The 18579-nt window shown below is 28.8% G+C and overlaps 2 protein-coding genes across 5 annotated transcripts in view; one reads left to right on the top strand and one right to left on the bottom strand.

Annotated features, from left to right (window-relative positions):
• The window catches only part of Tsp26a (Tetraspanin 26A), a 183850-nt gene extending 175100 nt beyond the window's left edge, over nucleotides 1-8750 (bottom strand). For 2 of the 4 annotated variants that reach the window (XR_011799707.1, XM_072002313.1), the window contains exon 1: nucleotides 8243-8748. Coding sequence is in view for 3 of the 4 variants with exons in the window: in XM_072002313.1 (XP_071858414.1) it covers nucleotides 8243-8332 (90 nt within the window). In the remaining variant the exon portion in view is untranslated. Of the gene's footprint in view, nucleotides 1-8242 lie in introns of all 4 variants that reach the window. The other 2 variants (XM_072002316.1, XM_072002315.1) reach the window with 1 other exon arrangement.
• Nucleotides 8751-12075: 3325 nt separating this feature from the next.
• Nucleotides 12076-13125, top strand: Mrps24 (mitochondrial ribosomal protein S24). Its single transcript, XM_072001187.1, has 3 exons — nucleotides 12076-12253; nucleotides 12343-12520; nucleotides 12703-13125. The coding sequence occupies exons 1-3, from the start codon at nucleotides 12227-12229 to the stop codon at nucleotides 12990-12992; spliced, it is 495 nt and encodes a 164-aa protein (XP_071857288.1). The 5' UTR covers nucleotides 12076-12226; the 3' UTR covers nucleotides 12993-13125.
• Nucleotides 13126-18579: the final 5454 nt, after the last annotated feature.

Below are 18579 nucleotides of genomic sequence, written 5' to 3'. Positions count from 1 at the left end.
TTCAAAGTAATTCATCCTCCTCTAAATATTGTAAATTCTTAAGATTACATTTTCGGCTATCTAATATTAATGCAAATTTCTATTTTAGTTTGCAAGTATCTATCAAGTATTAAACTTCAGACGTTCAAGTGTCAAATCATTTAGACGAGAAGAAAATAGGACGAGGAATTTATTAGAATAATATATAAAGTGCTTTATTCTCTGATTGTATACTTACGAACTATATTGTATACAATGTATATTGTACGTATATGGTATACAACTGTATACTTCAGAGACTACGATTAAAATAATGATACAAAAATTACATTAGGAAAACATTGTTGCATGACTTCAAAAAAGCCATTAAAATATACTTATGGCATAAATACACAGCCGTGAAGCAATGCTAAAATTCGATGAAGTATATTTGCTCAATAGAACGAAGAATTTACTGAATGAAGTTTTCTGCAGATATACGTTTCTCATAACTTCCTTTTAACCGCAAGAAATTTGTACCTTATATATTTAATTAAAAAATAATAATTTGAAAATCACTCGTCATTCGCAACATTTGCAAATTCCAAAAATTCGCTATTTCTCCTAGCTAGATTTTGCAATTGTACAAAATATAAAGAAATCGAGGTATTCTTGACATTATGATAAACCGTTGCTCGGTCCTTAATGAATTAACAAAAGTGTAATCACTGTGTGTTCGATTAAACGATTTACCCTCAGTTTCGTTCTTTTATTTTTCCAAACAAATTGCAAAGCGTGTAAAGCGAAGCATCTTTAAGGTGCAACTATACACGAGAGTTTTTACGGTACCGAAAGTTTGCCTTCTTACAGCGCAAAGGAATCGAAGAAGTCACACTTCCTTCGAGAAAAGCAAACCCATGCCATGGTGGCCGGTTGCACTGGTTAGAAACCGGTTTTACAGGCAAGTTTTGTAATGAGATTCCTCAAACAGTCCTAGCAACGAGTGGGACAATAAGGATGAAGAGCTACAGAAAGGAAGTAGTAATGATGGAAAACAAGCTACGTTTCCACTAAGGGCAACACCAATGCCAACTTTCCAATCGGATGAATAAAAATTTACTAATTGAGTCAGAGTGTGATTCAGAGCAGGAAATTTTATACAAATATACTGTCAAAGCATATGTAACTAGGCTGCACGTGTTTATGGAAATTCGTATTGCTATCAATGTAATTAAATGAATGGAATTTAGGTGCTAAATACTATAACGAGTATTCTACTTTGAATGCTCTATAAGTTTTCGCATATTACTCGCATTCTGTACATTCTTGCGCCTTCAAAAGTGCATAGAAATCCGCAGTCTAATAATAATCAATGAGATCCTTTTCTTTTATTTAAAAGGTTTGTAGTTATGAGCGACTTGGTGCAATTACATTTATTTTTATTGTAATGTATATAGAGATAGGAAAATTTTCCCATTTATATGATTTTACGTGGTATATGTAATAAAAAGTCGTGAATCGCTATAAACTTATATAGGTGTATGTATATATTAAGTATTTCCACTTGTCTCTATAGTTGAGCATAAATTTTGATTTCTTTGAAGAATGTAATTACGTTGTTAATATTTTCACGTATGTTCGTGATTTCAGTGGTATTGTTTTGCATTTTATATTTTTTCCTAATTTCTCTTAAGTAGCCGCAATCGAAGGGAATGTGTTTCATTGTGAGATGAGACGTTTTCCATAAATGAAAATTTCTCCGGCTTTAACATATCTTATTAACCTAAATTATTTTTTATCTCCGAAATTATTAACCATGTCGACATGGATCTTTTTTCTTTGGTTTCACTCAACAAGAATCAGATTTATCGAATAATTTTTATTAAACGCAAAAATCCATTTTCGTAGTCCGAAAGCTATAAATAAATTTGATTGCAATGTTCTTGGGCAAAATTTCCTGGAAATTTAAAATATGCTGCTACTTGCAGCTGAGTCAATCTTTTGCATGCGATTCGGTTAGAAATTAACGTGGCAGTTAATGCCAATAAATAGTACCTTGTACGCTGATTTAGGTAAACCACTCAGGCGACATAGTACGGCCATCGATCACGATCTTTACATCTATAGAGTTTTATGCGAATACTTGCAAAGAAATTCGATCGAATTTAAAAATAAATTAATCTGTATTCTTCTTGATACATGCACCGTCAGTCATAAAAGATTCAGTATACTTATCGGATTTTGTTTATCTGATTTAAGAAACTGAAAACGAAACACTGAAGGAAAGTCAGAATAAATCAGAAATAATTGCAAGACCTTCAACTTTTTCAACGTCAAGAAGACAGACAGCTGTAATATATTATGTATTGAAGCTTACGTAAGACTACAAGATTGTATTAATATAATATTAAGCTTACAATTTTTATGATTTCGTGCAGATATAACGGGTGTTTGTAATTTTTCTAACATTATATCCTCTACATATTTTACCTTCTTTTTCTCAATAAGGATAAAAGTAAATAACTTGCGTTACATATTAAAAACATATGACTTAATGGGACAAAAGGATTCAACAACATCTTCATATAACATTAAGCCTATCATTTTTATGATTCTTGTAGATACAACGGGTGTATGGAATATTTCTAACAATGTCTTTTGTATAATTCTATTTGTTTTTTCCTAATAAGGAGGAGAATAAATAAATTGCGTTACATTTTAAAAATATGTATCTTAATAAAAGAAAGAAATTCATAGAGCTATGATATTTTATACCGTAGTAATGACTTTAAGGAGTGTGTGTAAACCTTCGTGACTGTCTCTAATATAATCTTTTTATAATCTTCTCTTACCTCATGATATTTTCGTTATTATAGTAAACGTTTTAAATACTGTTCTATATTTCTTATCAATTCCAAAGGTACAGGTATAGATACATTGTTCGATAGAAATTATAAAGACCATGAACACATTGGAACAGTACAACCCGTTGCTATGAATGAGAAGGAGTTCATTACCGAACATCTGTTCACCGAGTTCAAGGCCGTTCAACCGTTTCCGAAGAGTCGTAAGTGCAGGTGTCCTCATCAAGTATTTCCGATGAGTCACTGGTAGCACATACATATACATATATATTTTTCTTCTTCTTCAACTCTCAACTAACAAACCTTGTAAATTCGTTGACAGTCTGCACATTAATCAAGATATTAATATCGTGTTGGATCCTTGTGTCCCATTAAGACACATACTTTTAAAATATAACACAATTTATTCACTTTTAACCTTATTAAGGTACAAAAAAAAAAGTAGAAAAGTACACGATATAGTTGTGAAACAAATGTTTTACTGCAGTCCCCGCGTATTTTCGAAAAATATGTTCATGTTTGCCGCGTGAAAATCGTCTTGCGCCAACGATGCATTAATACTTTTAATTACTACTATATTTATATTACTGTATTTATTTAAAATAACACGAGAGTAGATGTTTGGAAAAATGGCGAAATGTGAAAAGTGATGTCGCTTTAAATATAGGTATTTCCGAAGTAATTGAATACAAAGTAAACACTGTATAATTAAGAGTAAGTTTAAATATATATGTAATAGCCTAATGTATATTGAAGTTGAATACGAAATCTATGTAAATCAACCTCATTTTGGTAGGCGAAAATTAATAAAATGTATACATATATTTATACATTTGTTTTCTTCTACAAATGTTTCTCCTATACAAATTGTATTGCGTTTGGCTTGTAATACTTTGTATACTCATCCGACTCATTACAATATCATTAATTACACGAAATACGATGGTATTTCGTTTATCCTGTTAATTGACAATGAGTAGCCTTTGGAACGAACAGGGCGAGTTAAGTAATCGTATAAATTCAAGTATTACACTCACGCGATAAAAATCGATACACCATTTTCGTTATATCGTACTATGTATGTACGCACATACGTATATACGTGGGTACAGTCAGAAACAATCAACTAATATTCATACGGTCCTTTTTTTAAAATGGACCATTAAAATCTGTTCATGCGAACATTTTCGAAATTCATGACGCCGAAAAATATTTTACATCAAAATTGAATAATTTCGAAAGGATCGTCACCTCATATTTTTAGTATTTGGATTTTATTATAAATGTTTTTTATTATGAATATGTAGGAGACGTACGAATACTAGTATATCTATATGTATATATATGTATATATTGGTTGCGTCTAAATTTTCTGAAATATAAAACATAATTTTCTACCAAATGATAGAAACAATTCAACCATATCGTTCGAAAGGTTCCGCAAATTACAGGCTTACTCTATAATTAGACTCACAATAAATAGGTACAGTTATCCACATTAATATTCGCACACAACAGTGTCTGTGTATTTGTTGATTTGTGTAGGAGGAGATGATTTCAATGTTGTGTTGCCTATTCTACGAATATAATGAAGCATTTATTGTAGCTTGAAAATACGCAAACAATTGTCTTCTAAAACTAGCGTTTAATTGTACAATAAATTTTAAACAAACGGGAGATTATTCTCTTTGTTTCTTAAATTCGATGTCGTCTTCTTCTTCGCGTATTGTAATTAATACCAATAATTTAGCAATCTCACGACAGCTTTTATCCTTTTTTTTTATAACAAATTGCGAATCGTCTTTTAACAAAACTAGTGTTCTTTCCTTTTCGTGATTTTTTGATGCGTTATAAAAATATTCACGTTGATTTCTTCTCTCTCTCTGGCTTAATTATACAGAATAAATTTATATCGCGTTTGCGACCGTTTTTAAAAATCGCGAGATCGCAGAACGGAAAGGAGAGTCCGAATGTTAGTATGACGTGAAAATAAGACAATTCTTTGGTAAAAATCTGCTGTATGTACAATTAAACGTTATTTAATTAAAAAATTGCTAGAGAGAAATTATTTACGCACTGTCGAGCTACAAGTGATTCATATTTTCATAGAATAAGCAGCAGGATATTTAAATCATCCCCTCTCACGAAGCCACAAATACAGGGATACGTAGTATTGTGTCTGAATATTAATGTGAGTAACTCTATAGCATAGGGGGTTCCCTCTCACCTTTTCCGGTCAAATTGTAGGAATATAATCTACAAGTGAAAATAAAAGGAAAATGTCACATGTTGAGATTTTATGCGTAAATGCTTCATTATTGTTATTTATTTTATTCAAGACATTTTAAACGATTAACAAAGTGCATAACACAAAAGCGAAATGTGAGATACGGTAAAGCGAATTACAAACTTCTATACGTTTCTACGTTATTCCTATTATACGCAACTAGAGCCGCTTGAATACTTCAATTCTGACCACAGCATGTTGTTACAGTACGTTGATATTAGTAGTACAAACTCGACATCGATGTAGCATGGAATTTATTACGTTCCGAATTTCTTGAGAATCGAACTAAATATGAGCGGCAAAATTATTAATAAAACTAGCCTTAAATAAAATAAATAATAATAATAGGAATAATGTAGAATCTGTTGCTACCACACATATTCGGACTGCGTTCAATATTTACGTGCAACTCTATAACAAAACGTTTACGACCAAACTTTATGGAACATTTTCTTCTTATTTTCACTTGTAGATTATGCCTCCTATAGCTTAGCCGGAAAAATAGAACACGCCTCATACATAACACACGTAAATATAGAGCATATAAAATCTGTCAGGAGCTAAAGCTTACATGTTTTGATTTTCAAAACAGAATTTCGAGATGTGTTATAGGAGAAGATAAGAATCTCGAGCTCCATGTACAACTATCCGACTGCTCTCTATTTCTTCCTGCCCATTTCAAGAGCATATGTTCTAGCCTTTAACAATAACAGATTAATCTTTACTAGGGCAGCAATTTTTATCGAGTAAAAAGTAACAGTAACCTGATACCGTATACTCTTAACACAGTACCATAAGCAGGATATCAATTTACAAGTAATTTGTTAGTCTATTTCTGATTCAAGAGGGGATTTTCGTATATGAACAACGATATTTAAAGTAGAGCACTTACTATGATATTTAGTAGATGAAACAAATTTCTATGTAGATCTCGTTTCGTTAATTATATTCATAAAAGTACAGAATTGCATGAACATCCGCAGTTTACCGATGGCTGCGATAGACGCTATACTACACGGTAACAATGATTACATCGTCAAAGATGATCAAATCACTTGTACAATATACAATGAACAATAAGAAGAACTGAAATAAAAGTGATATCTGTTCTCAAAAGATTATATTTACATCTTAAAAAGGTCTCGTCCCATATAACTAGTAGCTGGTCTAAAAAAAAAAAAAAAAAAAAAACATTCATGAAAGCCACTTGAGTTTACTAACACGAGAATCCCCCCTTAATGTGTCCCAAACCAAACACGCACGATCCTGGCTAATTTTCTAATTTACTACCGCGCTTTATCGATTTTACTGCTAATATATGTAAATTATGTTATAAATATATTCGAATAACGCAACGCCAATTATAGGTGGATTTCTAACTTAAAAAATGTCAGGGCCAGAATACCGAATCATTTTGCCCCTCCTTTGCTTTTCTTTTTATCTTGTCTATTCAATTTGCCTTTGTCCTCTAGCGAGTTAAATGAGAAGATTGAGAAAGATCAGGGGGTCAGGTTATATTCATAAGTCATAAATTACAGCGTCGTAATAATAATGTCTATCAGAACGTCGAAACGCTATGACGATTTTTATCACGTTCACTGCGATTATTGTAAGTTTTCAACCGGATAACGAATAAATAGCGTAAATAATTCATGTACGTAGAAATGCATGTAAAAATTTCCCTAACAAGGTTTCTCTTCCTTTAACTTGTTCTATTGTAAAGACAAAGTAATAATACTTATACTGTTTTCGGCCAACAATAATAATTATAGTTTTAAAATTATAAATTAAATAAATAAATTAAAAATTATAGTAACTTCCTCGCTTGTTGACAAGAAAAAATGTTGCGAAAGATATTTTGGTTCAAATAGGAAAATTATGCTTTTTAAATGATCATCAAACGAATGATATAATAAAAATTGCATAATTCATAATATATTATTCAAGCAATTAATAATGCAAACATTTCTGAATTGAAATTAAATATCAATCTGTTAATTAATTCAAATTACGATAAACATAGTGAATGAAATACGAGTCGTTTTACATTCTATTCACGTCGTAATGCAAATTCGTTCTGTTTCGTACTATTGAAACAGAAATATAATTTTAATCGCCAAACTTTATGTATATATATATTATCAAAAGGGAAAGTGCAGCATGCAAATAAATTTATCTTTAAACAACAGACGAAAACGAACATCCATTTAAGTCTATACCTACATATAATTTTATTAGACACATAATTTCAAATTATCACAATTACTTATCCAATTTGCAAATCAAAATCTACAAGAAAGAGATTACGTTTTACAGAATAGAAATCATAGCGAGCTGTATACTTCTTAATTCTGAGAAGTCTGTATAAAAATATTCTGAGTATATATATTTATACAACATCGAAATCATAACGTATGTAAATGTACGTCCTGTATCATGATTTTCGCAGTTGGAGCAATTGGAGTACACAAGGGCTGCATTGCAGGTTATTCGTTGTACTCTTTGTTTAAAATACTTCGTTGTTTTTTTGATGAGCTATATTTCTTTCACGCGTGTATTTTAAAACAAACAGTTCGCTTGTGTATAAATCTTTGCTTATTTTCGTATATTCTACTTATATATTAACTAATAATATATCATACGAAACGATAAAATATATTTTTGCAAACAAAATGTTAATTCGTCAATTAATCACTGACCAGATTAGTCAATAAGTTAATCATTAATCACATAATCCCTATTTGCCATTTAGAACAAGACATACTGCCAAAAGTTACTAGCTCTTGGCGTTTTTATGAAAAATAAATTTCAATTTCGAACGAATGAAAATTACCATCGACTTGATAAAGTATAGTAACTAAACAGCGGATTTTTATGCATTTATGAAGGCGTTAGAAATGCGTGTAATATGTATCGATATATACATAAAGTAACTAAAAGGTAATATTATATTATGTTACACGTAGAAGAGTTGTGCATTCAAGTTACATTTTCTAAATTATTTTTGTAAAAATATGATTTCGTACGAATATCCGTAGTTTAGCAATAACGTTGGAAAAACATGATAGAAAACGAAATGCGTTGCTAATAAAGATAGAGAGCTAGAAATGCAATATCGAGATGTAATACTCACCCAAAACATCACGTTAAATCCAAAGATCACATACTTGAGACAGCAGCTCACTTCACTGGTATCTCTTCTATACTTCCGCACAGCAGGCATGGCTAAGACACATTTATCTATCGCTTTTGCGAATTTCACGCACACATGCACACAACACAGCCGCAAAAACGCAAGCCACTATTCACACAACACAAAAGAGCACCGGTGCCCTAGAGGCAGAGCAAATCACAAGCGCAATGACATAGCCGAAAATCCAATTCCCTTCTTCTCTTGACTTTTTGTCTTCGAATTATCTCGCAGAGCTTCGATACCTCGACTCCGTCTCGAATCCTCGTTCTATTATTTATCGCGCGTATTTTCTCGATTTTGCTCTTTCCGTTGGGCTCGCTTGATCAGCTGATCACAATAACGTACCGTTTCGTAATTACGACTACCGCCATTGTCACGTCACGGTACATACTACCCGAGGCTGGATCAACGAGACTGCAAGCAGCTCAGACTTTCCACTCGTCCCTCCGACTCTCCCACCCAACTAAATCTCATTCGCTTGCCCCTCCAACGCTCGATCCTCCACCCTTCGATGCTCCCCACCTTACCACCTCCAGCGCACCAACTATGCTACTCTTTGGCCCGATGCACACGAGCGACGCGGCAGCGGTACGATGCCGCAGCGATATAGCAACTTTGTGCGATTCGGCCATAAAGAGTAACAGAGTGCATGAAGGATATGAAAAAGTGATACAGGGATAGAAAGAGAACGCTGAGGTCCTTGTATCCTTGTTTAATAACGCATGTATATTCGTACAGTAAATATGTAAACATAACACCAACGAGCGGTGTCAGTGTGCATGTCTAATCAGAGAAGGGCGAAAAGGACCTCTGTTCTCTTTCTATCGTTATATCGTATTAGTCGCATCCACTTACACGGTAATATGTGACTTGAACATTTTATTCCTATATCTCTATGGGTTTGGCGGCTACGTATATATTTTTAAGACTTGTTGCAGACAACCAACTTTTCCTGTACGACATCGTTGTGCTGTCGTTGAAAAAACATAGAAATAAAGTTCTTCTGTCTCACAAAAGAAGAATACATATATATGTATTTCCTTGTTCTTCCAACCCGTTGTCGTTGCGGCGATTTGCCGTAAACTGCTCGTCTGCATCGGACATAATCGTGCAATGTATACGAGCGATATTGCATCGCACGTCTACAATCTACAGCAATCGCACAGCGACACTACTACGGCAACGTGTCAGTGTCGCGTCGTTCGTGTGCATCGGGTCTTTATTATTTTATGTTCCTCCTTTTTTGTTCTTGCTCTCGATTATCATCGACGCGATTCCTTTTCTCTCACTTCAGTATCTTTTCCTACAAAACTATTCTCTAAATATCTATAACCTTATATATATCGTTATATATCGTAACATTTAATGCAGGAATGAATTTCCATCTTTTTTTTTTTAATATGCGAAATATTAATTTAGTAATTCCTGCAAATATAAGAAAATGTAATATGTTGTTAATGTTATATATGTATAATTATATGTATGATTATATATGTATTATACAATACTTATCTATTATACTGCATAATTGTACATATATTATGTACTCGTATATAATTTAGTTTATACTAGACTATTCTTAATTTGTTACTTCATTTAAACTTCTCACAGGTTATTATTTTATCTACTGTGGCTTGTATTTTATATCAAGTGTAATTATATAACAAATTTTATCATAGTTGCTATGTTCATATTAGAATTTGAAAAATATTCTTCCCCTATAAAAGTTATTTCTTTATCCATTTATTTTAGAATAATAAGTTTATATATAATAAATTTCTTTTCTTCGATGTTAAATTAACGTTTGTTCCAGCATGTTTGTATTCAATTTCGTTGTATGTTATTATTACTATTATTAATAATAGTAGTGTCGCATATTGTTTCTTTCTTCTACGAGAGATGACAAACAAATTTTTTGTCAATATAATATTTGCTGTCTATAATTATAAACGTAAAACTTATGTTTGCTTATGCGACTTGCGGGAATTATTCATGAATATTGGGTGTAATTAAGTGCCATCGATGTTTACAAACAGTACTTTAATTATGATAAACGATAATAGTTATTAAATTTTCATACAAATTTTTAGTAGCTAATACGTGTATACACAACATATATAACATATATACAAAATTATATTAGTAGATGTAAGTTTAAAAAGTAAGGGGAATCATCTTTTTAAATGTTTATTCCAAAACCAGGAATGTATATTACATATAAAATTATATAATTTATTGATGTGATGATTGATTAATGTTGATAACAAAATATTTAACAATATTTTTACAATATTTAAGCTATCTACTTTTTTCACACAATCGTATGAACTCGGTTTTATGTATATCAATATCGATATGTATATATGTATATTAGGAGCTTTGAAATTGCCTGTATATATGTACTACCGATAGTTAACACGAAGCTATTTCTACCAAAACCAATCAAAATGACTGGTCTTTAAAAAATACATAATAATAGAATATTTTTATATTTATTGATTTATTACTTTCTTACAGAAGTAATTCCATGTTATGTAGTACATTTTTGGTATTATTAAACTATCTGGGACCATCATCCCTAAACGAGGGTTCACATATTTATAAAATTGTAGAATCAGTTGTTTTGACTGGTGTGATATTTCTAGTGTTAGCATCTAGCGATCTAGCGATCGATCCGGAATTTTCCTCATAACTGACATCATCATATTGAATGATACGCAGTAAAAATTGTAAAAACGTGTGGGAAGTTGTACAAAACGAGAAAATTGGTTAATTGTGGTTCGATAAACAAATTGCACGACCCTTTTACACTTTGACAGGCACCAGTACTTTTCACTGGTATTGGTATAAATAGCCTTGATACAAAATTATTTCGAGTTTGAATACATAAAAAACAAAATAAGATTCATTATATTATTCTTTTAGTTATTACATCATTGCGGAAGAAGATATAACATGAAGTAGGAATTTTAAAATAAAATTGTAAAACCAGTTAATTTGACTAGTGTGGTAGTTCTAGTGTTGAAATGCTGTGAGTTTAGTTATTAGCGATCATGGTAAATTTTCGTTGAAGTCACGTACGATCCTTGAAATATTCTGTCCTTTACAGTTACTTAATCTTGATTACTTTGCATTTAACAATAAAATGGTCATAAATTTCATTGGGGGTATCTTTTCGTTTCGTTTCTACATTATGAAGTAACCACGAAGCGTTTCTACCACCCTGAGAGATGGGAAATGAAATCTAGGAGAAAATTTTAGATCAATGAGGTGAAATTTATCTTACTATTGGACTATGAAAATCTAAGGAAAAATCCTCGGATTAGGTAAGAACGACCCATAGAGCTGAAGAAAAAAAAGAAACTTTTCAAATTAAACAATAATATCTCGAATCAATAACTTTTATGACAAAAGTTATTTTTACCGTCGAATAGCTCTTTTCAATCTCTCGCGCCTTTTATTGAGCGAGGTGATTTGGAGTTTCATGGATGCCAGCCCATGTAAAATCAATTTTTAAATTGTCACTAAGTACGTAACATTTTTAAAGCGTTGCTGATTATAATTAATTTTATTTTTGTATTACATAATTACTGCAATAATGATAAAACTAATACTTGTTACATTGTCAGAAATCTTATATAAGATTTTGTTGTACTCTAGTTTAATTTAGTAAATATTGTCCAAATATATTCATTTAAATAAAATGTATTTAGAGAACATTTAGTATGCAATACATTTATAACAATTTTAATTTGCACTTTTTTCATTTATACAGTTGAAAGTCTAAATGTATCTTGAGAGTTTGGTACTACTGCCACGAATTCAAATTGTTAAATTCAGTGTTCAATGTATTAAATATTACCAAATTTGAAATATAATATAAATATAATTTTTGTTTAATTATTACATAAATAGTTAAAAATAATGAGTTTAATACCATGTCTACGTCCTGTATGTACACATTTATATATGGTGCATGAAATATCTATGTAACATAACCCTATTCTTAAACTAAATTAGAAATGAAATATTATTTTCAGATATTAATTAATCAAAATAATGTTGCGAAAAGATATTTACATGTCAGCACAGTACTTCATAAAACACAAGCTGGACGTTATAGACCAAAACCAAAGGTAATACAACCATTGACATATGAAATGGCATATGCACCACATGAAATTGCTGCTAAAAAGTCATGGAACTCATGGAATACATGTAGGCATATTTTATAACTTGTTTTACTAATAAAACAACTTTTAATGGTAATATGTTTGAAATTAAAATTATATACAAAATTTAAAATTTGTTTTGATTTTATATTATGTTCATTCAGCTATTTATCTATGTATATGTTATTTGAATATATATGGATTGTTAAATGTATTTTTTTCTTTTAGCAAATATAAAGGATGGTAATAGGCCATCAGAAACTGCTATGGAAGATTTGTTTATTCGAAATTTTATACAAGGAACTTGGCATGGACTGTTTGCAAGCGAGATAATTATTAAGCGTCAACACAACATCATAAGAATCGCTGGTATTGTTGTGCGCAAAGTACCACCTGTGAAAATGCACTTTTTAATTGGTTACAGTGAAGAACTTTTGAGCTGTTGGTTACATTGTCCAGTAAAGATGGAAATAGTAACAATAAAAGACAGAGATGAGGTTGTATATAAAATTATTTAACATGTTCATAGATCTTAATTATTCTGATATATAGATCTAAGGACTGTGAAGATGTTAATCGTAGCCATAATTGCTATAATTAAGCTATAGTTGTTAAAATTACATTGTATAAATAAAAGTAAATTTACAATTATATGTATTCATTATATGTATTACTATTAACTCATGTATTTCACTGCACAACCTTTTAAATTAAGTATGTCTACACATAACATTGCAATTAATATACTTATATATAAGATTAGAACATATGGAAATACAATAACAAATATTGTAAAATATATATAATATATTGAAATTTGTACAAATACTAAGTTCGATTCTACATTACAATTATGCTATCATTTTATCAAATTACACATTTAATTTTATTCTTTGATTCTTTTATTACTGTATGAAAAATAAATCAGTATAAAAATATATTTGCAAGTTCTCTTAAAAAGATTTATATACTGATTTATTTCTTAATTCATTCATAAATGTCTTTTTTTCCATTTCTACAAAATGTTACTTTAATTGAAAAAAATAGTGATGGATGTATATATCATCTAACATAAATATTCTCTTATAAATTTGTCTAAAGCATACTATATGTAATATATAAGTCATATTATACTTTGTAGAATTATAATAAGTAGTAATTTCAGGCTTGACACTATTTTTAAAAAATAATTTAATATAAAATATAAAAAGAAACAAATAAACGTCACTTATGGCAACGTGAGGTACAAATTTTATTCAGCTATACCGTAAACTGTGCAACCAGGGCTCTATAACATATGTAATAAAAGTAAACCAATAATGTTTTAAAAAATAAGGTCTATATGTTATACTTGGAATGTTAATATTTGGAGGGGGGAGGGGGGAAGGAGTACATCACGAGGTCATTAACTTTTATAGGTCTTGCGAGCTGCATATTACCCCTTATTTAAATTTGTGAGGAATTTGATTCAAATCAGAATATTAACTAAAATTTGAAACAATCTAATTACTAAAAAGATGATAATTATGTATCAGCAAAAATTAGTTACACTCGATATAAGTGATATAGCTAGGGCTATACGTATTTCGTATCCACGTAACCTGCGCCAGATTTTTGTAATCAATTTCTATTATCATTCGTAATTGAACGATGAACTATAACATTGGAACTTCTAGAATATAACTTAGATATGACTCATATCCACTCTCCTTCACAAGGAGGCAAATCTTGTTAGATATAGCGCAAAGAGAGAACTTGATTCCTTGTAAGTTACAAGTTGTAACCTTCAATGCATCCCTAATTACTTGTACGGTCATCGAAAATTGTAAACCTTAACTACTGCCCTAATAGTGGCTAACAGCGGGTGAACCGCATTACTTCGACATCTTAGGTTACTCAATTATATTGGTTGCGCTATGACGCTGTACTGCGTTTTATTAGTAATCAATTAATTTATTCACCCTAACCGTAAGCATCAAGCGGTACGAATACATATTATATATATGGTTAAGTTTTAGTCCGAGATTTCATTGTATCAATACATAGACATAGATGCCCATATAAAAAGAAGATTTGTTTATATAAATATAATTTAACCTTATTCCTGAGTCAAAGTAAAAATTCTTTATTCCCAAATATTAAGCAATGACTTGCAAAGTATTTATGGAAATATTTATATATGTTACATGTAAATCCAACCATTGATAGATTAAATAGGGAATATTTTTTATTATATTATTAGCGAATACATGGAAGACACGTACGCGTATTTTCAATTTTGAAGTAATTTTAATTTATTTTATTGACAAAAGTATGTTTAATTTTGGAATCCTTTATAATAATAATCTTCTCTATATAAAAGTAAAAATCTGATATAGTTTAAATTTCTTAATTTGTAGTTCTTTACTCTTTAAGTTTAATTATTTATTTTTAAGCATATTATTTAAATATACATGGTGCACTAAAAATAGGCGATCAAAGTTTGATATTGTATTCTGCTCTTCCTAAAAATACGAAAAAGTGGAACAAACGTGAGATTGAAAATTTATTTTATAGATTTGGATTTCACCAGAATGATTATTACGTTTGTAAAATATTTAAACAGAGATCAATTTACTATAATACATGTTAATCTATTCAAGAGCAGAAATAATATCATTACTTGCGACTACTTAATTTGAATGTTTATTAGAAAAAGTAAAATATGATACCAAAGTTTGGTCATCTATTTAAATTACATTCCGATTACGAATGCAATTTACTACGAAGTGTATATTTATTTTATTTAACAAATGCATGTAAAAGATGATAATAAGTCATTGAAGATTATTGTAGATTTTTATTATTCGAAATTATATGCAAGGAACATGGTTTTTGACCACTTATAATATTCAATTTAGAATTGTAAAAATAAACATAAAATAATTAAAATAGTCGATATTTTTTTGTATAAAATATCAGCTACTAAAATTTACTTTTTGATTATATTTACTTTTAACCAATTAGTTACATTGTTCAGTTAAAATGAAACTAATAGTAACAGTATAAAACAAAACTGATGTTATATATGTATATGTATAAGTAATATAATTTATCCTTGACATGTGACTGACTTTAATGTTAGCTATGATTATCATAAAAATTATATTGTATAAAAATAAACATAAATCTATGATATATGTACTATTAATTTACTATAATATGCATTCTTTTACTGTACAACTTTTAACATTAAATATATTCTAAATACAACTTTAAAAGTATCATATTTTGATATAATTCAATAGCGTTTTTTTTCCATATAATTTTGACAAATTTTATATAGAACAAAAAAGTTCATATATAATTTTATTCCATATAATAATAAGCATGTAATTATTTTATTTTCTGAATATTATTAATTTATTTTATGTTAGTTAATAAACTGTTACATTCAATCATGACTCAAACGCAGCCCATATACAATCATTGCATTTTCAATAAAAAGTAAATTACATATTATTTTAAGATAGGTATTTAAATAAAAAGATATTTAAGTGCAAACTGACAGAGCATTCAAACTTTTATATATTCTACTAGACACATTCTCTCCTCTAGTATGTCTTTACAACTCTTTTCTTCCATTATTCAATCAGGATCGTGTTGCTACATATTTGTACTTTCAATAGATCTTTGAGTATTTATATAGGTATATAGTAATGAGGAATCATCATTAACTAATTAAGTGAAAAAATTAAAATTACAATTATAGTTGGCAATAAATTTATAGTATGTTTATATGAAGAATTATTATGATGAGACATTCTTATATAAAATTGTGAATAGAATTTACAAATTTATGATTATGCAGTATATCGTACATGACATATTTTAAGTAAAAATGACATCGCTTTAAAAATATATTTTTAGAAGATATTTAATCATTAAAAATTCATTGTTTAAAAAATTGATATTTAAAAAATTTTGTGTAACTATATATTATAATAATTATATCATACGTTTTTAAAGAATTTTATTCTTTCAGTGATTAAATTATTTGCTTAAATTAATATTTTTTACCTTTAGAGACAAAACAAAGACTCTAATAAAATAAGTCTTGATTCCAACATTTCCAATATAGCAGGTAAAAAATTTCCAAAAGCGTACACGAAATCTGATTGAATTTACAATATTAACACTGAAATGTAATTATTCTTATGATGGACGCAAGAATTATGTTCCAATGTTTATAATTTGTTATCGTGTTCTTATAAAAGTACAGACTGAAATGTGCTGTGCTTGTCTTATTGTACTCTAATATAATTCTATTCTTATTTATGGAAGTCAAAAATCGACACTATCACGCAATATTACATAGAATATAATTAACATTGCACTTTGTTCAAGCAAATAAATCACATACACGAGGCAATACGAAATGAAATTATAGAATAATTTATATCAAATTATCTTTGGGATTATGTTAAAAAAATTATGTCGTATTTTGCATTAGTTCTATTATTGTATTATTTCTACTTATTATAAGACCGTTGGCAGAAACATAATATATAAAAATGGCTATATACTGCAAATTATAATTGTAGTATATTGATTTTAATAAGCCATACGTTTTTCAATCCAGACAATTATAAAATATTTGTTCAATATTAAGATATTAGTAAGAATTCTAGTATCACGTGCGACAAACTAAAAAAAGTAATATTTTTATGAATAAATAATTATTATAAAATGTCTTGTATTAAAAATGGTTCTTTTGGTGTCGTTTGTTATATTATATCATATAACTGCTAAATGCAAATATATTTTTAAATATTATGTTATATATATGTACGTATATATTAATAAATAAGTATATTATATACTACATTCTGATAAATTATTATTATTAAACACTATTACAGTGTGGTAATTTCAAATCTATACGTTTTGTTATATTGTTGGACTTAATTTAAAAGCAATATTATTCTATTAACATTGCGCGTATAGTGTCATTTTATATTTATGTATATATACTTATATTACGTAGTATGCCCAAAATTACAGAGTACAGAAAGGTAAAGGCATTGACTACATACGTTTGATCAAACTGTTAAAGATGTACCAAACATTTCAAACAAAACATTGTGTTCACATCATACAAGACTGACAACTCTAATATATTTTTAATCACATAAAACTGTTTACCTATTACTAGTTAATTAAAACTGATATTGAATCTTCTACATATTGTATGAAGGAGCTCAGAAGATTGAAAATTAACATATTTAAAAAATTCCATAACTATTTTTAAACTCATTTATGAATTTAATAAGATAAAATTGTAAATATGCGAATTATATGCAAGAAACATTTTTAAATTTATAATTGAAATCATATTATATCAGTTCGATGAATTCTCATATTGTCAATATTTTATATATCATTTTATTATTCAGCGTCATTCCAGTTAATTCTAAACATTTATAACAATTTAGTACATTTTTGTTTTTGTTATAAAATTTAGTGGGTTTCACAAAGAAATAATCTATGATTTCTAGTGAAATTTTGTTCTAATATAAGTACTAATTAAGGTATTAAATATTATATTCAAAAATATAATATTTCACAATAAAATCATTACTTGATCATTTATATCTTTATGAATATGGAATGTAAAGTGTATGTAAAGTTGTATTAAAATATATGTATATGTATATAAAGTAATTAACTGCTTGTTTACTAATACCAGAATAAATTTTATAATTATATTTTTTTTTATCTTAAAAATACATCTTTCAATATTGATATATCCTTCCTGCAGCATTAATTCATTAAACGTAAAAAAATTTAATATTAATTGAAACAAAATTTCACAAACTCATATATTTACACACAAAGTGGATTGAAATGAACTAATGTATTTCATTAATGTATGATTTCTGTTCATTAAAAGTAAATGTTTATCTAAATGATTCTTTAATTCTATCTAAGTACTCCATTTATTGTCATACGTATGTAATCATCTCATCTTTTAAATAATTCATTTATTTATAATCAATTCTACAAATATTGATATATAAAGAAGAATTCGTTAAAAAATGTGTAATAATCTAATTTTAATACAGC

Source organism: Bombus fervidus, chromosome 4 (genome assembly GCF_041682495.2).
Source record: "Bombus fervidus isolate BK054 chromosome 4, iyBomFerv1, whole genome shotgun sequence".
Lineage (NCBI taxonomy): Eukaryota > Metazoa > Arthropoda > Insecta > Hymenoptera > Apidae > Bombus > Bombus fervidus.
Note: the sequence above shows the minus strand (reverse complement) of the source record. Positions and strands in the feature narration are given on the sequence as shown.

Excerpts from the sequence above, each read along its gene's own strand:
- Mrps24 (XM_072001187.1), top strand. The coding sequence starts at position 12,227 with ATGAGTTTAATACCATGTCTACGTCCT. Across the intron at positions 12,254-12,342 it reads TAATACCATGTCTACGTCCT|ATATTAATTAATCAAAATAA; the intron begins GTATGTACACAT and ends TATTATTTTCAG. Across the intron at positions 12,521-12,702 it reads ATGGAACTCATGGAATACAT|CAAATATAAAGGATGGTAAT; the intron begins GTAGGCATATTT and ends TTTTTCTTTTAG.